At 43.2% G+C, this 20,007-nt stretch overlaps 1 protein-coding gene across 11 annotated transcripts in view; it reads left to right on the forward strand.

The window, feature by feature from the left end:
* FAT3 (FAT atypical cadherin 3) overlaps positions 1–20,007 on the forward strand; it is a 586,875-nt gene that overhangs the window by 259,207 nt on the left and 307,661 nt on the right. For all 11 annotated transcript variants that reach the window (XM_048842637.2, XM_075126639.1, XM_048842665.2 and 8 more), the window contains exon 3: positions 3,905–4,219. In XM_048842637.2, the coding sequence (XP_048698594.2) occupies positions 3,905–4,219 (315 nt within the window). The remainder of the gene's footprint in view (positions 1–3,904; positions 4,220–20,007) is intronic.

Consider the following 20,007-nt stretch of genomic DNA (forward strand, 5'->3'; position numbering starts at 1 on the left):
TGAACGGATTTTGGTTGAATGCCAGCAAACATACACTGCAATGCTTTGTTCTACAGTGATTCCCCAGTACGTGTTGCTGGCCTGGAGTGGTAAAGTGTCCTACCATGAAGGACGAAATAAGGCTGCCCTCCCCAGAAACCTTTTGCAAAGGCAGAACCGCAAATGCCAGGGCAAAGTAATCCTTTCACATGCTTGCTTTTAAACCATGTATAGCATTTTAAAAGGTACACTCACCAGAGGTCCCTTCTCCGCCTGCTGAGTCCAGGAGGCAGCCTTGGGTGGGTTCGGGGGGTACTGGCTCCAGGTCTAGGGTGAGAAACAGTTCCTGGCTGTCGGGAAAACCGGTTTCTCCGCTTGCTTGCTGTGAGCTATCTACAACCTCCTCCTCATCATCTTCTTCGTCCCCAAAACCTACTTCTGTATTGCCTCCATCTCCATTGAAGGAGTCAAACAACACGGCTGGGGTAGTGGTGGCTGAACCCCCTAAAATGGCATGCAGCTCATCATAGAAGCGGCATGTTTGGGGCTCTGACCCAGAGCGGCCGTTCGCCTCTCTGGTTTTCTGGTAGGCTTGCCTCAGCTCCTTCAGTTTCACGCGGCACTGCTTCGGGTCCCTGTTATGGCCTCTGTCCTTCATGCCCTGGGAGATTTTCAGAAAGGTTTTGGCATTTCGAAAACTGGAACGGAGTTCTGATAGCACGGATTCCTCTCCCCAAACAGCGATCAGATCCCGTACCTCCCGTTCAGTCCATGCTGGAGCTCTTTTGCGATTCTGGGACTCCATCATGGTCACCTCTGCTGATGAGCTCTGCATGGTCACCTGCAGCTTGCCACGCTGGCCAAACAGGAAATGAGATTCAAAAGTTCGCGGTTCTTTTCCTGTCTACCTGGCCAGTGCATCTGAGTTGAGAGCGCTGTCCAGAGCGGTCAGAATGGAGCACTCTGGGATAGCTCCCGGAGGCCAATACCATCGAATTGTGTCCACAGTACCCCAAATTCGAGCCGGCAACGTCGATTTAAGCGCTAATCCACTTGTCAGGGGTGGAGTAAGGAAATCGATTTTAAGAGCCCTTTAAGTCGAAATAAAGGGCTTCATTGTGTGGACGGGTGCAGGTTTAAATCGATTTAACGCTGCTAAATTCGATCTAAAGTCCTAGTGTAGACCAGGGCTGAGTATACTTCCTAGTGGACAAGTGTTCCTACTTCCAAAGCCTCTATTAATTGACTACTTGGGCCTTATTATTCTCTCCAGTGCTGAGCAGAAATCAGTGGGGAGGGTGCTGGATATGACTTCTGTCAGTGTTTCACGGTAACTGCACCTGTATTTTCCCCTCCATGGTCCTTCAAGGGCACCCACATAGGGGTTTCTGGCTCCCAGCTGCCACCTGTCCTGGGTGGAGATCCATGTCTCACTCCCTCCTGACTGGGGATTTTAAGGCTGCCCAGCTCTCTGATCTACACTAATATGTCCAGCAAGCCAGTCTGCCTAAAAGGCCAGTGCCTGCGCTTTGCTTTCTCTGAGGGCAATGACCAGTGTATTGCTTACAAGTTACCAGATAGCTCCATCTGAGCAAACACATTTATTCTTAAGGTAAAAGCATTACAGAGAAAACATATAAAAACAATAAAAGAACCTGTACACATGCTAAAAAGCTTACCTGAGGTCACCCCCAACTCCAACATAGGACTCTGGTAGGGGTTAGTCCTTCAAACCCCACAATTGGGTTTTCCCTGTGGTTACAAGTTCATCCAGTCAGGAACTAAAACAAAGGCCCTGAGTCAGTTTAAGCCTGGGCTATTTGTCCAAAAGTCATTTCTTTTTCTGTTGGTCTCTGGGGAATCCAGTTTGAATCAGAATATGTTAGCCTTTCCAGAAGTGGTACCTCTCTGGAGGTGTTATAACATGAGTGATTTGCCTTTGTCATTCCCTGCTGTTTTCACTACCTGAAGGAGCTGTGATAACCCTTGTGGAGTGCATACAATCTCTGGCCCACATTGGTACATAAGCCATTTATACACATGGACTTTACTCTCCTCCCCCACTCACATTCTCTCATCAAGGACAATGCCCAGTGAGGCAGGTGAGCAGAGTCACTTCTTAGCTTCCATGCTAGTCTCTCCAGAGTGGGGTGAGGCTGGGACCATGAATCTTACCCCTTCCACACAGGCCATTAGAGCTAGAACTGGGGAGCTAAATTTAAACCATTTAAAGAACAATAGATATCTCACGGCAACATGCTGGAATCCTGGCTGAACCAACACCCATCACAAATGGCTGGTTTGGCCTCCAAGGCACAAGTGCAGCCCTGAATTTATAAAGGATCACTTTCATCTGTTTTGATTAGCTTAAAGATTGTGTAAGAATTTAGGCTGCTACGGAAAGTCCTGTGCTGAATGGTGTAATCAAAAATAACCCATTAGTTCTGGCCCATGAGCAGATCTGCCTCCTGAATGAAAAATTGATGCATTTAAATTCTTTATCTAGTACCAAATGCATCTGTGGCTAAATCCAAGTTTCTTGTTACCATCCTGCCCTACAGCTTCTTCACTAATTTCTCTCTATTAACAGCATGACTTACTTTTCTCCAGACTGTCCCTGTTAATATATTTCATCCTTGAGTTCAGCTACATTGGTGTTTCTGCCAGAATGTTAGCATCGGGTTAGGATAACTAAACGGTCTTTGTATACATCCCAAAAGTGGTGGGAAAAATACAGCTGAATGCGTTTATTTTGGTATTATTATTATTTGTGCACTGTTATTGTGTTTGTCACTCTGCAAACACAGTCTGCTCTGAAGTCAATAGGAACGTACATTCTGAAATTAGGATTGGACCTATGTAAGAAATTGTCTATGCCGCAAGGAATTTACAATTTAAGGGCCCTGTGATGCTTTTACTGAAGTCAATGTGGTATTTGCTGTTGATTTCAGTGGGAGAAAAATGGGTCTGTACGTCACTGTAGACTGAATTGAAGGTGGGCGGATGGCTTTTGGGGAAGGGTATGCGTGCCGTGTAGTTATATATATCCTAAAGGGTGGCAGCTCTACATACACACTCAGAGTGGATGGGAAACCTGTTGACATTTTCTGTCCTCAGCAGGTGGAGTGGATGGGCCTTGATTAATAAAGAGTGTGATAGGTTTCTATGGAGGATCCTTTGATTTGCTACCATGGATGTATCAGGCTGTTGATTATCTGGAACATATGCAATGTGTGACAATGTGTTATCACTGTTTGGTTTAATTTGAAAGCAGCGTCAGTATTATAATCTTCATCCCCTGTTTGTTTCAATATCTGTAGCGAAGTCTGAGGAGGTCTTTTCAGAGGAGGAACTCTCTCCTTCCCATCAGTTGTGATCATCTGATGCAGTGGTTCTCAACCTGTGGCCTGAGGGCCGCTTGCGACCCAATCAGCACATAGCAGCAGCCCATGTGACATTCTTAGGGCCATACAATCCTATATATATATAGTGTGGATGCAGCCCAATAAATCATTGAGTGTTGTGTATGCAGCCCACGATCGTAAATAGGTTGAGAACCACTGATGTGACAGTCCCAGGGTTTAAAGAAGATGGGGTTGTTGCCCAGGGCATTTTTGGTGACGTGTTACTCACTCTGGAACTTGCCCCTCACCACTCCAAATCTGCTAAGCCCCTCTCTTTTCCCAGGTTTTTCTTCGGGTAAGGGTGGAGGTATCGAACAGGGTTTGAGAACAAATGGCCGAGGATAGATGTCTGTTGTCATTGTGTCCATAGGCATATTTAATGATTTAGTAATTTGTTGCGATGGACACGCTTTATACATCTGCACCGTACTCTCCTTCGAAACACCAGGTGAAGATGCACCTTTTATTATCTCTATTGTTTTTGGTAACCCACAGTACTGTGCTTACTGTCTTTCCTGCAGGAGTGATCTATACTGCAGATGTCCTTGACCGAGAGACAACCAAATCCTATTGGCTAACAGTGTATGCGACTGATCGTGGTGTTGTCCCACTCTATGCCACCATCGAGGTCTATGTTGAAGTGGAAGATGTGAATGACAATGCCCCTCTGACCTCTCAACCCATTTATTATCCGGCTGTCATGGAAAACTCCCCGAAGGATGTATCTGTCATTCAGATCCAGGCCCAAGATCCCGACTCCAGCAGCAGTGAAAAACTGACATACAGGATTACAAGTGGAAACCCTCAGAACTTCTTCGCTATCAATCCAAAAACAGGTAATGAGATACCACTGCTTTTTGTTGCTTGGTCAATGTGGATTTTGTACAGAGCTGCTTTTCTTTCTCTGTCTCTTGCATTGGACTCTTCTGAAGCTGTTTTTTTGTGTGTGGGGATGTTTTGGGGAAATTGTTGCCTATTTTTTTCCCAACAGTCAAGTTCCAATTTCACAGTTGATTCAATAGCGTGGCAGTAACCATAGCCTTTGTGTAAGGATTGTGATACTGTTGTGTACACCTTTGTGCCTGTAAACATCTGCATTGGCAGATGGTGCAACCCAAACAATATTTTCTTTTTGCCGTTATGGTGATCTTTTTCTTACTCCTCTTTAATAACTTCTCAGTATTACCCATCAACTTTACCAGAAGGGATGAGGCTTTGCTATACTAAGGGTATTATTACTCATCAACTTTACCCGAAGGGATAGGGCTTTGCTATACTAAGGGTATTATTACTCATCAACTTTACCCGAAGGGATGAGGCTTTGCTATACTAAGGGTATTATTACTCATCAACTTTACCCGAAGGGATAGGGCTTTGCTATACTAAGGGTATTATTACTCATCAACTTTACCCGAAGGGATGAGGCTTTGCTATACTAAGGGTATTATTACTCATCAACTTTACCCGAAGGGATAGGGCTTTGCTATACTAAGGGTATTATTACTCATCAACTTTACCCGAAGGGATAGGGCTTTGCTATACTAAGGGTATTATTACTCATCAACTTCACCCGAAGGGATAGGGCTTTGCTATACTAAGGGTATTATTACTCATCAACTTTACCCGAAGGGATAGGGCTTTGCTATACTAAGGGTATTATTACTCATCAACTTTACCCGAAGGGATAGGGCTTTGCTATACTAAGGGTATTATTACTCATCAACTTTACCCGAAGGGATAGGGCTTTGCTATACTAAGGGTATTATTACTCATCAACTTTACCCGAAGGGATAGGGCTTTGCTATACTAAGGGTATTATTACTCATCAACTTTACCCGAAGGGATGAGGCTTTGCTATACTAAGGGTATTATTACTCATCAACTTTACCCGAAGGGATGAGGCTTTGCTATACTAAGGGTATTATTACTCATCAACTTTACCCGAAGGGATGAGGCTTTGCTATACTAAGGGTATTATTACTCATCAACTTTACCCGAAGGGATAGGGCTTTGCTATACTAAGGGTATTATTACTCATCAACTTTACCCGAAGGGATAGGGCTTTGCTATACTAAGGGTATTATTACTCATCAACTTTACCCGAAGGGATAGGGCTTTGCTATACTAAGGGTATTATTACTCATCAACTTTACCCGAAGGGATGAGGCTTTGCTATACTAAGGGTATTATTACTCATCAACTTTACCCGAAGGGATAGGGCTTTGCTATACTAAGGGTATTATTACTCATCAACTTTACCCGAAGGGATAGGGCTTTGCTATACTAAGGGTATTATTACTCATCAACTTTACCCGAAGGGATAGGGCTTTGCTATACTAAGGGTATTATTACTCATCAACTTCACCCGAAGGGATAGGGCTTTGCTATACTAAGGGTATTATTACTCATCAACTTCACCCGAAGGGATAGGGCTTTGCTATACTAAGGGTATTATTACTCATCAACTTCACCCGAAGGGATAGGGCTTTGCTATACTAAGGGTATTATTACTCATGAACTTTACCCGAAGGGATAGGGCTTTGCTATACTAAGGGTATTATTACTCATCAACTTTACCCGAAGGGATAGGGCTTTGCTATACTAAGGGTATTATTACTCATCAACTTTACCCGAAGGGATAGGGCTTTGCTATACTAAGGGTATTATTACTCATCAACTTTACCCGAAGGGATAGGGCTTTGCTATACTAAGGGTATTATTACTCATGAACTTTACCCGAAGGGATAGGGCTTTGCTATACTAAGGGTATTATTACTCATCAACTTTACCCGAAGGGATAGGGCTTTGCTATACTAAGGGTATTATTACTCATCAACTTTACCCGAAGGGATAGGGCTTTGCTATACTAAGGGTATTATTACTCATCAACTTTACCCGAAGGGATAGGGCTTTGCTATACTAAGGGTATTATTACTCATCAACTTTACCCGAAGGGATGAGGCTTTGCTATACTAAGGGTATTATTACTCATCAACTTTACCCGAAGGGATAGGGCTTTGCTATACTAAGGGTATTATTACTCATCAACTTTACCCGAAGGGATAGGGCTTTGCTATACTAAGGGTATTATTACTCATCAACTTCACCCGAAGGGATAGGGCTTTGCTATACTAAGGGTATTATTACTCATCAACTTCACCCGAAGGGATAGGGCTTTGCTATACTAAGGGTATTATTACTCATCAACTTTACCCGAAGGGATAGGGCTTTGCTATACTAAGGGTATTATTACTCATCAACTTCACCCGAAGGGATAGGGCTTTGCTATACTAAGGGTATTATTACTCATCAACTTCACCCGAAGGGATAGGGCTTTGCTATACTAAGGGTATTATTACTCATCAACTTCACCCGAAGGGATAGGGCTTTGCTATACTAAGGGTATTATTACTCATGAACTTTACCCGAAGGGATAGGGCTTTGCTATACTAAGGGTATTATTACTCATCAACTTTACCCGAAGGGATAGGGCTTTGCTATACTAAGGGTATTATTACTCATCAACTTTACCCGAAGGGATAGGGCTTTGCTATACTAAGGGTATTATTACTCATCAACTTTACCCGAAGGGATAGGGCTTTGCTATACTAAGGGTATTATTACTCATGAACTTTACCCGAAGGGATAGGGCTTTGCTATACTAAGGGTATTATTACTCATCAACTTTACCCGAAGGGATAGGGCTTTGCTATACTAAGGGTATTATTACTCATCAACTTTACCCGAAGGGATAGGGCTTTGCTATACTAAGGGTATTATTACTCATCAACTTTACCCGAAGGGATAGGGCTTTGCTATCCTAAGGGTATTATTACTCATCAACTTCACCCGAAGGGATAGGGCTTTGCTATACTAAGGGTATTATTACTCATCAACTTTACCCGAAGGGATAGGGCTTTGCTATACTAAGGGTATTATTACTCATCAACTTTACCCGAAGGGATGAGGCTTTGCTATACTAAGGGTATTATTACTCATCAACTTTACCCGAAGGGATGAGGCTTTGCTATACTAAGGGTATTATTACTCATCAACTTTACCCGAAGGGATGAGGCTTTGCTATACTAAGGGTATTATTACTCATCAACTTTACCCGAAGGGATGAGGCTTTGCTATACTAAGGGTATTATTACTCATCAACTTTACCCGAAGGGATAGGGCTTTGCTATACTAAGGGTATTATTACTCATCAACTTCACCCGAAGGGATAGGGCTTTGCTATACTAAGGGTATTATTACTCATCAACTTCACCCGAAGGGATAGGGCTTTGCTATACTAAGGGTATTATTACTCATCAACTTTACCCGAAGGGATAGGGCTTTGCTATACTAAGGGTATTATTACTCATCAACTTCACCCGAAGGGATAGGGCTTTGCTATACTAAGGGTATTATTACTCATGAACTTTACCCGAAGGGATAGGGCTTTGCTATACTAAGGGTATTATTACTCATCAACTTTACCCGAAGGGATAGGGCTTTGCTATACTAAGGGTATTATTACTCATCAACTTCACCCGAAGGGATAGGGCTTTGCTATACTAAGGGTATTATTACTCATCAACTTTACCCGAAGGGATAGGGCTTTGCTATACTAAGGGTATTATTACTCATCAACTTTACCCGAAGGGATGAGGCTTTGCTATACTAAGGGTATTATTACTCATCAACTTTACCCGAAGGGATAGGGCTTTGCTATACTAAGGGTATTATTACTCATCAACTTCACCCGAAGGGATAGGGCTTTGCTATACTAAGGGTATTATTACTCATCAACTTTACCCGAAGGGATAGGGCTTTGCTATACTAAGGGTATTATTACTCATCAACTTCACCCGAAGGGATAGGGCTTTGCTATACTAAGGGTATTATTACTCATCAACTTTACCCGAAGGGATGAGGCTTTGCTATACTAAGGGTATTATTACTCATCAACTTTACCCGAAGGGATAGGGCTTTGCTATACTAAGGGTATTATTACTCATCAACTTTACCCGAAAGGATAGGGCTTTGCTATACTAAGGGTATTATTACTCATCAACTTTACCCGAAGGGATGAGGCTTTGCTATACTAAGGGTATTATTACTCATCAACTTTACCCGAAGGGATAGGGCTTTGCTATACTAAGGGTATTATTACTCATCAACTTTACCCGAAGGGATGAGGCTTTGCTATACTAAGGGTATTATTACTCATCAACTTTACCCGAAGGGATAGGGCTTTGCTATACTAAGGGTATTATTACTCATCAACTTTACCCGAAGGGATAGGGCTTTGCTATACTAAGGGTATTATTACTCATCAACTTCACCCGAAGGGATAGGGCTTTGCTATACTAAGGGTATTATTACTCATCAACTTTACCCGAAGGGATAGGGCTTTGCTATACTAAGGGTATTATTACTCATCAACTTTACCCGAAGGGATAGGGCTTTGCTATACTAAGGGTATTATTACTCATCAACTTTACCCGAAGGGATAGGGCTTTGCTATACTAAGGGTATTATTACTCATCAACTTTACCCGAAGGGATAGGGCTTTGCTATACTAAGGGTATTATTACTCATCAACTTCACCCGAAGGGATAGGGCTTTGCTATACTAAGGGTATTATTACTCATCAACTTTACCCGAAGGGATAGGGCTTTGCTATACTAAGGGTATTATTACTCATCAACTTTACCCGAAGGGATGAGGCTTTGCTATACTAAGGGTATTATTACTCATCAACTTTACCCGAAGGGATGGGGCTTTGCTATACTAAGGGTATTATTACTCATCAACTTTACCCGAAGGGATAGGGCTTTGCTATACTAAGGGTATTATTACTCATCAACTTTACCCGAAGGGATGAGGCTTTGCTATACTAAGGGTATTATTACTCATCAACTTTACCCGAAGGGATGAGGCTTTGCTATACTAAGGGTATTATTACTCATCAACTTTACCCGAAGGGATAGGGCTTTGCTATACTAAGGGTATTATTACTCATCAACTTTACCCGAAGGGATGAGGCTTTGCTATACTAAGGGTATTATTACTCATCAACTTTACCCGAAGGGATAGGGCTTTGCTATACTAAGGGTATTATTACTCATCAACTTTACCCGAAGGGATGAGGCTTTGCTATACTAAGGGTATTATTACTCATCAACTTTACCCGAAGGGATAGGGCTTTGCTATACTAAGGGTATTATTACTCATCAACTTCACCCGAAGGGATAGGGCTTTGCTATACTAAGGGTATTATTACTCATCAACTTTACCCAAAGGGATAGGGCTTTGCTATACTAAGGGTATTATTACTCATCAACTTCACCCGAAGGGATAGGGCTTTGCTATACTAAGGGTATTATTACTCATCAACTTTACCCGAAGGGATAGGGCTTTGCTATACTAAGGGTATTATTACTCATCAACTTTACCCGAAGGGATAGGGCTTTGCTATACTAAGGGTATTATTACTCATCAACTTTACCCGAAGGGATAGGGCTTTGCTATACTAAGTACACTTAATGCTGCTAGGGACGATTTACCAGTGGGTTAGAGCTGTTGTAGTTTATGGGACAAATTCCCATCTGTTGTAATTTGGTTGTAGCCCCGTTGAAGTCAACATTTGTCAAACGCAAGTTATTGGACTCAATACAAGAGTTAACTGGATGCAGTTTTATGGCATGTATTTGTACAGCAGATCAGACTATATGATCTAATGGTCTCTCGGGCCTTAAATTGAGTCTACACAGATTTATACCAGCTGGGGATCTGAGCATATGGGTGACATGTTACAGATATGATGCTGTCTATCTGGTTATTCTTCTGAGCTGCATTGCAGTCACCTGTTAGCTCACCTGGGCCCCAATTCAGCAGAGCACTTGAGCACGCATACATTGACTTCAGTGGGACTATGCATGTGCTTTAAAGTTTAGCTGAATATGGTGCTATAAATACCACACCTTAGCTGGAAGATCAAGAATTAACACTCGGGAACAGTAAAGAGTGCAATAGGTGGTTGAGCCTGAGACCACTTACATTATCCCGCATGCATACCTGTATGCTGCTGCAAAATGGCCTCCATGCTGTCTACCATCCATTATCTGCCTTGCAAACCTCCTCGACTTGATGTGGACCTGACAGCATATTCTGTAGCGAAGGAGGTGGTGGGATATTTCATAGCAATAGGCAGAGATTTTTCAAAGCAGTGTGGGCTTTCACCCACCGCCCCCAATTCATTCTAATGAAAGATGCATGGCCAAATGCCTTCTGCACTGCTTTAAATAAACCTCAATTTACATTTTTTTAAAAGACTTACATCTGTGTACGCAAGTCAAAGACAAATACACTCAGTTGTGAGTAATAACAGGGGGTAAGTAACTTCGCTACCATGCAGTATTTGGCTAGGCAGCCCAGCTACTATATGTGGTAAAAGAATTGGCGGACTTCTTTTCAGGCATAACCCTGCAGACTGGCCTTAATAAGTGCTCTCGCTGAATCTGCTGCAGATACACAGCCTAAAGCCCAAATCACACACCTTCTCATGATAAGGGATGGAAGAGGAGGGTTGATCCACCGGCCCCACCCCCAAATCCCCATTGTGAAAGAAACCCCAGATGAGCTGGGTTGTAATAATGCCTGTGCTTCCCCTGCATTGGCTCCCCAAATCTTTCAGCACAGCCTGTTCAGTGCAACTGCACTGCCTCCGATGTCAAGGTCAGTGGAGCAGGGACCATCTTTTTGTTCTGTGTTCAGACGACACCTAGTATGGTACAGTCCAGGTCCAGCAACAAGACTACAGTAATACAAATAATCATAATAGCTATAAGAGTACCCTCGATCAGGGAACCAGGACGGTTTCCCCTCACAAGGGTGCCTCCATTCTTTTCAATAGGGAGTTTAATTTGAAGCTTGCTTTGCTTAGTTTTACCAAGTTTACATGGCTGGAACTTAGTCTTCAGCCATTCCCCTCCTAAGCTCTGCAAACTCTCTCAGAGCTTCTAGTGCCGATGGCAAGTAAGATTTTTAATATTTAACGTTTATATTTCAGTAGCTCAGGAGGGACCTTATTGTGCTATGGGAATCTTCTGGCCAGTGTATGATTTGTGAAAGATTGTGTACATTTGGGAGAAATCCGCTCCCTTTGTGCAGCTTACTTAAAGAGAAATAAAATGGAAAACTCTGAAAACTGGATGGGATGCCTCTCCCCTTCCCCCTCTTCAAGTTCTTCTGTGGATGGATTGGTGGTGTATGTGTACACTGGTTCTGTGGTGCTGAGAAGGGAGGTTTCCAATTTTAAAGCCAGGGATTGGAATCACAGTCTCACAAATTATCAAAGTGCTGTGGGTTTTAACAGCACGGTTCTCGGTGACAGCAATGGGAGGTGGGAGACTCAAAGCTGAGAGAGAAACATACAGTGTTAGCTTTAGAAAGTGGCCTTCAGTGAGCTGCCCAAGATGCTTTTAAACCTCTTTCAAACCACAGTCTTTTCTTACTGATACGATTTTTATAAGAAACAGGTTCTCAGTTATGATGTTTTCTAGTAATTAAGAAATAGATTTATCGTTTTCCAGCATATACGGAAGAGGTTTGTCTCAGATTTTTGTGTAGCTTTATGTGCTAGCTGACATTCAGCAAAGCTGTAATTTATGTAGCGCTTTGCAAGGAAGACTTAAATGTTGCAGCATTCTGTACAATAAATAAAGCTTAATATATTTAGTATGAACCCAGATATGTCACAGGTGGCAATGTAGCGATGGCAGTATAGGTGAGTGGTGTTTGGGTGTTTCTGCCTCACAATGAAACTATTCATCTGTGCCACGGGAATTAATTCAGTCCTAAAATTTTAAGTAATGTCAACAGTCGGTCATCTTTCATCTATGACTAGTCTGGCTTTGTGAGTGAAAATTAAAGTAGTGTCCCATATAGGCCCATGCTGGCATGGGCAGTAGTCCACTGAGTATCAAATCATAAATTCAGCAAATCCCTGGCTTTGTTTTGTTTTTGGGTGCAGTTTGTATGGTCTTTCCAAAGAATCACTTCTGGTTGGTCCATTTTATAATGGTGTTTCTATACACTCGTTTCACCAATTCATAAATGACAAGGTTTTCCACCTTCCCTTTCTCCAAAGCTTGCTTTCATCCTCTTCAGTGCTCATTCCAGTTGTATACATTTCTATAATGTTGATGGGATGGGTTTGCAGTACCTATCCATGTGTTTATATTACACCCTAGTTTATCATATACTTATCACCATAGTGTATCGCCCTCTGGTGAGGGCACGCCGCTGGAGATCTGGGTTTGATTCCTGGCTGGGCCGCAGGCTTTTGGCAAGTGACTTAAGGCAAGATTTTTTTTAAGGGTATTTTGGTGCTGCCTCAATATGCAGATAGGTGCCTAGAGGGATTTTCCAAGTGCCTAGGCTCTTAACTCCTATTGAAATCAATGGGAGTTAGGTGCCCAAGCATTTTTGAAAATCCCATGCCATGTCTATCTGCAGCCTAAGGCACCTCAATACCTTTAAATATTTGGTCCTTAGCTCTTCTGTGCCTTTGCTTCCCATCTGTAAAATGGAAATAATAATAATCCCTTTGTCTCCCACGTCTCTGTACAATATAAGCACATTAGGGCAAGGACTGTCTCTTCCTAAGTATATAGGCAGTGCCCTGCAAAATGGAGCCCTTGTGTTGGCTGTAGGGCTGATGAAGTATAAATAAAATAATATAAATTTAATTCACTTTCAAGTGAGACTTTCAGTCCTCCAATGAGGAAATGTCCATCTGAGCAAGAAGCCCAGTCTGAAGACTCCATCCAGATGGTTCTTGCGACATAGGAAGGTTTTCTGCTTTTTGGGGAGTGGCCCATGAGACACCACCCATTCTCTCCTCTTCTAGATTCTGCTCTGATGGGGGAGGATAAAGAGGCAATTTTGACCATGAAAAGCCACTTCTCCCAGGTCCCTGCTCCATAGGGTTGCCAGGTGTCCGGTTTTTGACCCAAAAGCCCAGTCGAAAAGGGACTCTGGCGGCTCCGGTCAGCACCACTGCCAGGCTGTTAAAAGTCCCATTGGCGGGGCTGACAGGCTTCCTACCCGGCTCTGTGTGGCTCCCGTAAGCGGCGACATGTCCCTTGGTTCCTAGGAGGAGGGACAGCCAGGTGGAGGGTGCGCGCTGCCCCCACCCCATGCACTGGCTTTGCCACTTATATTGGCTGGGAACCATGGCCAGTTGGAGCTGCAGGGGCAGCGCCTGCAGGCAGCGTGCATAGTTCAGAGTTACCTGGCCTCCCCTGTGCCAAGAAGCCAAGGGACATGCCATCTGCTTCCGGGAGCCCCCTGAGGTAAGCACCATCTAGAGCCTGCACCCCACACCTCCTCCCATACCCCTGTTCCAGCTCAGAGCCTCCTCCTAAACTCAAACTCACTCCTGGAGCTCACACCCTCTCCCACATCCCCACTCCCGGCCCCAGCCCTGAGCCTGCATCCCGCACCTCTTCCCACACCCCAACCCCCTGCTCTGGCCTGGAGCCTCTTCCCACACTCAGACTCCCTCCCAGAGCCTGCACCCCACACCCCTCCTGCACCTCTGTCCCAGCCCTGAACCCCCTCCCACACCTAAACTCCCTGCCATACACCCCCACATTTCTAGCTCCCCGCCCCTGCCCAGAACCTCCTCTTGCACCCTGAATCCCTCATTTCTGGCCCTACCCTGGAACTCGCAGCCCTAGCTCAGAACCAATACCCCCTCCGACATCCCAGCCCCCTGCCTCAGCCTGGAGCCCCCTCCCACACTCTGAACTCCTCAGCTCCATGCCCCCAGCCTGGAGTCTCTCCTCCTGCACCCCAAAACCCTCATCCTTGGCCCCCCCCCCAGACCCCACACCCAACCGCCTGCCACAGCCCGGAGTCCCCTCCCACACCCTGAACCTCTCCTTTCTGGCCCCACCCCAGAGCCCGCACCCCCAGCCGGAGCCCTTACTTCCTCCGCACCTAGCCCCCTGCCCCAGCCCGGGGTAAACAAGCAAGTGAGTGAGGATGAGGGAGAGTGAGCGAGGAGGGTGGTGGTGGAGTGAGCTGGGGGTGGGGCCTTAGGGCAGGGGTGTTCAGTTTTGTGCTATTAGAAAGTTGGCAACCCTACTGTTCCGGGGTATGTGTTTTTGTGTGTGTGTCACAGCTGGCTCCAGTACCCCTTGTTTCTACACCTGAGAGGAGAAAGACAAGAAGAAACTGTCAAAACATCCTACTATCATCCCTCAGCTCTCTAGCACAGCAGACATCATGGGACAAATGCTTCCTCACATGTAGGTTCCTCCTTTCATGTCCTAGATTTTGTTATAATGTATAGCTAAGTGGCATCCAGTGGGCAGAATGGTACTTTCTGTGATGAGCTGATATGCATAAGTACAGGCACCAAGCAGATAATGTAGTACATGAGTAGTTATGAAACCATAAATCATCTGTGCTCTCTTTCAGGGAGCTATTAAAGATTGCCTTTTCCTGTAGAACAATGAATAGTGTTCGCTTAATTTAGCAAGTCCAATAGGACATCTCTGACTTTCCCTGATTTATTGTGCAAGGGGTGTTTAAATTCAATATTGTCATTAAATTCAATTTTTGTGTGGATAGAAGTGCACTTCAAATAGGAAAGGGCAAATGGTTGCTGCAGTATGGTTATAGTCACAGTAAGGAAATGTGTGTTGACACTTGTTTGTTTGGTAGACACCTACTGTACTTAAAATGGCAACTTAAGTGTTTCCATTGTTAGTTCTGCTCAGCAAGGGTGATTGCATATGTATGATGAAGATGATGTAGGGTAAAATTTTCAAAAGCACTCTAGCACTTAACTCCCATTGATTCCAATTTCAATTAGGCACCTAGGCACTTTTGAAAATCTAATTTGGGGGCTATCTGCATCTTTCGGCACCTAAATATCTTTTAAAATCTGGCCCTTAGTCTTATTTTCAGGAGTGATTTAGGGCCAGACTTACATAGGTATTTAGGCCCCTAAAGATGCAGATAGGACTATTAGTAACCTAAATTGATATAAAAAGAAAAGGAGTACTTGTGGCACCTTAGAGACTAACCAATTTATTTGAGCATGAGCTGTGGCTCACGAAAGCTCATGCTCAAATAAATTGGTTAGTCTCTAAGGTGCCACAAGTACTCCTTTTCTTTTTGCGAATACAGACTAACACGGCTGTTCCTCTGAAACCTAAATTGATATGTTTTACTAAGTACAGTGGTAAATCTGGCCCTTAAGCATTAATGTTCCTAACTGCCTAAGTAACTTTTAAAAAATGGCTTCTAAGTCACTTAAGCACTTTTTAAAATTTTACCCATAGTGTCGTCCTTTTTCATGGCTAGTCTCAACACACCCACATGCAGGTTTCCCTTCTTGGCTTGACTGCCATGCAGAGGGGAGGGCTCCATCTTACTCTGACACTGAACACAGGGCAGCTAAATAAACTGCATGAACTGATGGGATGTGTGTGTATGTATTTGAATGTGCCTATATATATAGATCTAAAAATTACAGGGTGGGAGAGATGAAAACAGAGAAGAATCCTAGTGTTGCATGAATTCTCAAGTTAGCTGAATTCTAACCACTACTAGAAGTGCTGTGTTGGAAGAAAACTGCTGGAAATTCTATGGCCATGCTAAACAGTTAGCACTGAAGCTAGTATCAATTATCTGGGAGAGGATTGTGGAAGAAGATAAAAAAGACAGACGATGGAGTTATAAAAAATGATTGATTAGGGCCATATATTCTTATTTTTATTTCATGTATGCAGGTTTTAATTTCACAGTGCAGCATAGCAGTAATTTACTGCACTGATTTATTACTTTTTAGTGCTCTCAAGGAAATGATGAATTTTAATTCAAACCATTACTTTTTTGGGGAGAGGATACTTTGGACAAACCCAATAGGCTTCTGTTCAGTCTAATGCAGATTATATTAAGACATATTTTAACTAACATGATTGCAGGCAAATTTGGCTGTCATTCACACCAGTGTAAATCCAGATTAACTATTGATTTTAATGGAGTCACTCTAAATTTATAATGATGTGTCTGTGAGTTAAATTTGGCCCTAGGTTGCCTGGTATGTTACCAGTACAGTTTACTGTTTTCCGTTTGATTTAACGATGCCTGACCAACAACACTCCCAAACTAATGCGTGCTTACATTGTAACACTGGATTCATTAATAAAATTGGAAATGATACATGTAACCCAGTGCTTTTTTTACAGTAATGCTTCTTGGGTGTGGCAGTACCTGGCTGTTCAAATACCACAGACAGATTTTGAGAGAGGCTTGGTTAATTCTATGACTATGCAAGCTAGTGTAGGGTTAATGAAGGCCGTAATCTAGTTGCTGGGATCAAGATAAAATGCCTCCGACCCACCTTGAAGAGTTTTGGGCAATTTTTAAGGCGTATTATGAGACTAAATTGTTCTTTGCCATCATCTGAAGCAGTAGGTATATGGCCTAGCTTAGCCAGAAGCAGAAAATCTGGTATGCTGTGCTATATCAAAACAGGCCTTACAAATGGTCCCCATTTCCGCAGCCCCACCCTTTCCTCTACACCCCTACTTTTTCTAAATTCTTGCAATCTAAATTCCCCCTCCAGTTTCAGCTGGATACAATATTCTTCCCATATCCTTTACTCCTGTGGGGTATAGCTAGATGCTGTTCAACAATTGCCTCATTTCAGCCCAGAAGAAGTGGCATTTCCGTGGTGAGTCATTCCAATATACGTAGTCAGTGAAGCTCTCTTGGGATCCTTTAGTAAATTGTGGTTTTATTTGCTTGCCCCTTAAAGACCTAGCCCTGTGGTGGCTTTTCCATGATTGAGTGTGGAGCCTCCCAGGGCTTGTCAACACTGCTTCAGTCTGCAGCTGGTGGGAATCATTTGAGAGTGTTGCAGAACTGCCCTGGGGAGTAGGCCTAATCCTGTACAGTACTGAGAGCTCTCTGGGAGTTGCGGGCCCTCAGCTCCAACCAGGAAGCATTCAGTACCTTGGAGGATTAAACCCAAGTTGGCCTGGGTAGGACCAGAGGACTGCATTGTGGTAACATACTGTACATGGTTGATGCAATTCAGTTTATAAATCCCCAATCTATGGAGTAGTTACAAGCAATGCAAGATCGTAAGAAATGTTTACATGAAGCTGTTTTTACAGAGACCTACTTTTTTTTCTTTCTTTTTTTTAATGGACACCAGATCAATAATACCTAATAGATGTTTTAAATTACTTGGGTGCTTTTGTTGCTCTAGATTGTTTGAAAGCTATTTCATATGCCCATCATTTCTGCAAGAATAAGCAACTTGTATTGTCTCTTTGTGACTTGAAAACATTCACGAGTGCCTTCATAAGTCCCATCTGAAAGTAGGGGTGACTTTCAAGTAAGTCTTGCTTTCAAAGTTTCAAGTAAGCCTCTTCTGGACTGGCGTTTTATAAGCCTCATGAATAAAGGTCTTGCTATTCTTATGGCTTATTCCTTTGGGTTGTGACTAGTAGCAACTCTAACCCCATCTCCTCCAAGAGGGGGAAAAAAAGTCTGTGTAGCTTTTTGAGTGCTACATTCAGAATGGGAAACTGAGGCATAGAACGATGAAGTGACTTGCCCAAGGTCACCCAAGAAGTCTGTAGTAGAGTAGGGAATTGAACCTAGGTCTCTGGCTAGTGCCCAAAGCAGAGGTCCTTCCTCTTCCAGTCAGAGACTACTTGTGTAACGGCTCATCAACATGACTAAGGGCTGCACAGTCTAGTCCAAAGTACGTGTTTGCATAGAACAGTTAGATATTTTTGTACAGTATAAACCTCCTTAGATCAGTATTATTTGTTGCAGTACCTGCTAGGGACACTGTACAAGCACACTAGGCACAGGCCCTGCCTCAGGGCAGATACCTACAAACATAGCAAATGGAAAAGACGCACAGCATCAGTCCAACTCCATGCCGATGCAGGTTATTCCCTATAGTATGTCTCCAGTTAAGTCCTCCATGCCAGTCCAGGTTTTGGTTTTGGGCTAGCTGCATAACTTCCCCGTTTCCCTATTTTTAGAAACGGGAATGGTATTTACCTACCTCACGTGACTGTGGTCAGACTTAGTTCCCATGAAATGCTCTGAAGGTGAAAAGTTCTGTCTAAATGACAGCTATTTAAAAAATATGTGGCCATTTGCTGAGGCAGCAAGATGCATCCCCAGCCTCCCTAGAGTGTGGTCTAGTGGCTAGGACACTGAGCGGGAGCTATGAGCCTTGGGGGTCTGTTCCCAGCTTTACTTCCCACTCACTGTATGATTCTAACTCAAATACTGCACTCCTCTGTCTCCCTTTTTACCTTTAGTCTGTCTATTGACTGAAATCTATTGACTCAGCTCCTAGTCTGTGTGTGTAACACCAAGCACAATGCTGCCCTGGTCTCAGGTGGTGCTAATGTAACGCTGCTTTTAATACAATAATAAATAAAACATTTCCGTCTCCTCTGATTAGAGTAGTTTTATGCTGATTGAGTTTTGTTTTGTTAAACATCAAAGGCAGTTCAGCTTGCTGGAAGTTCCTGAGAGCAGGAGCCTCTCTTTTTTAAATTTTACCAACAGCTCTGCTGTTACTCAGTGTAATTGCCAGCTCCATTTTTCTGTAATCAGCACATTTTAACTGGCTTACAGAACATTTTACATTCATTTAAGCCTCAGTGATGCCACTTTCTTTCCTGTTGGGTAGTAGCACGCTCCGTGAGCATCCTGATTGCTTTCATTGGACGGTTGTGCCATCCTTCATTAATTGTACCATCAGCTTCTAAGGAGAATATTGCTTCAGTGGGGAACTCTGCTTAAAAAGCCTGGTATGATATAGCCCAATAGGCTGATATTGTTCACAGAGGAAGTTGCTGTTCAGCAGGAATGAGGTTGGCAGAATCAGACTTTAGGGCCAGATCTCTTAGAGTCAGTGGGCGTGTTTCCGTTTACTTCAGCTGGGCTTTGGATCAGTCCCTTTCAAAAAGGAAGAGTAGTGAATCAAATTCTGGGATCCCTCTCCCTCCCGAATACTTCCATGCAGTTAAATAATTTCCTTCCTGCCCATACAGAACTGGGATCTTAGAGCAGTTTGTTATGTGAAATTTTGGCAGTAGTTCCATACTATTCTAAATTATTGTAGATGACATCAATTCTCTTCAAAAGGTTAGCAAAAGCTAGAATCTCTCTCCTTTTCAACTCCATGCTGGTTATCTGCTTAGTTCTAAAATGCTGTCTTGTCTTTCAGTATCATTTCTTTATTCGTAACATTTCAAGACACTATGATTAGTCAAAACTGGTCAAGCAACCACTTTGATATACTGCACACCCAGTCATTCACCTACCACTGATATTCAAGGTTAGTTATTAGGGCTGTTATACACTTACACAATAATATTCATTGAATTGTTATCAGAGACAGAGGCATAACTGAGATCATTGGATAAAAGATACTATATACTATAATGGCAAAATTTTATTACTGAGGCACAGGCAGGCTAAACATTTGCCAGTATAATTTTTTCTGAAAGATCTCTATCAATAAGGTAGTTTTCACTTCATGTCCTAAGCTATTATAAATAATAGCAGGGAA

The sequence above is a fragment of the Caretta caretta genome, chromosome 1 (genome assembly GCF_965140235.1).
Source record: "Caretta caretta isolate rCarCar2 chromosome 1, rCarCar1.hap1, whole genome shotgun sequence".
Classification (NCBI taxonomy): domain Eukaryota; kingdom Metazoa; phylum Chordata; order Testudines; family Cheloniidae; genus Caretta; species Caretta caretta.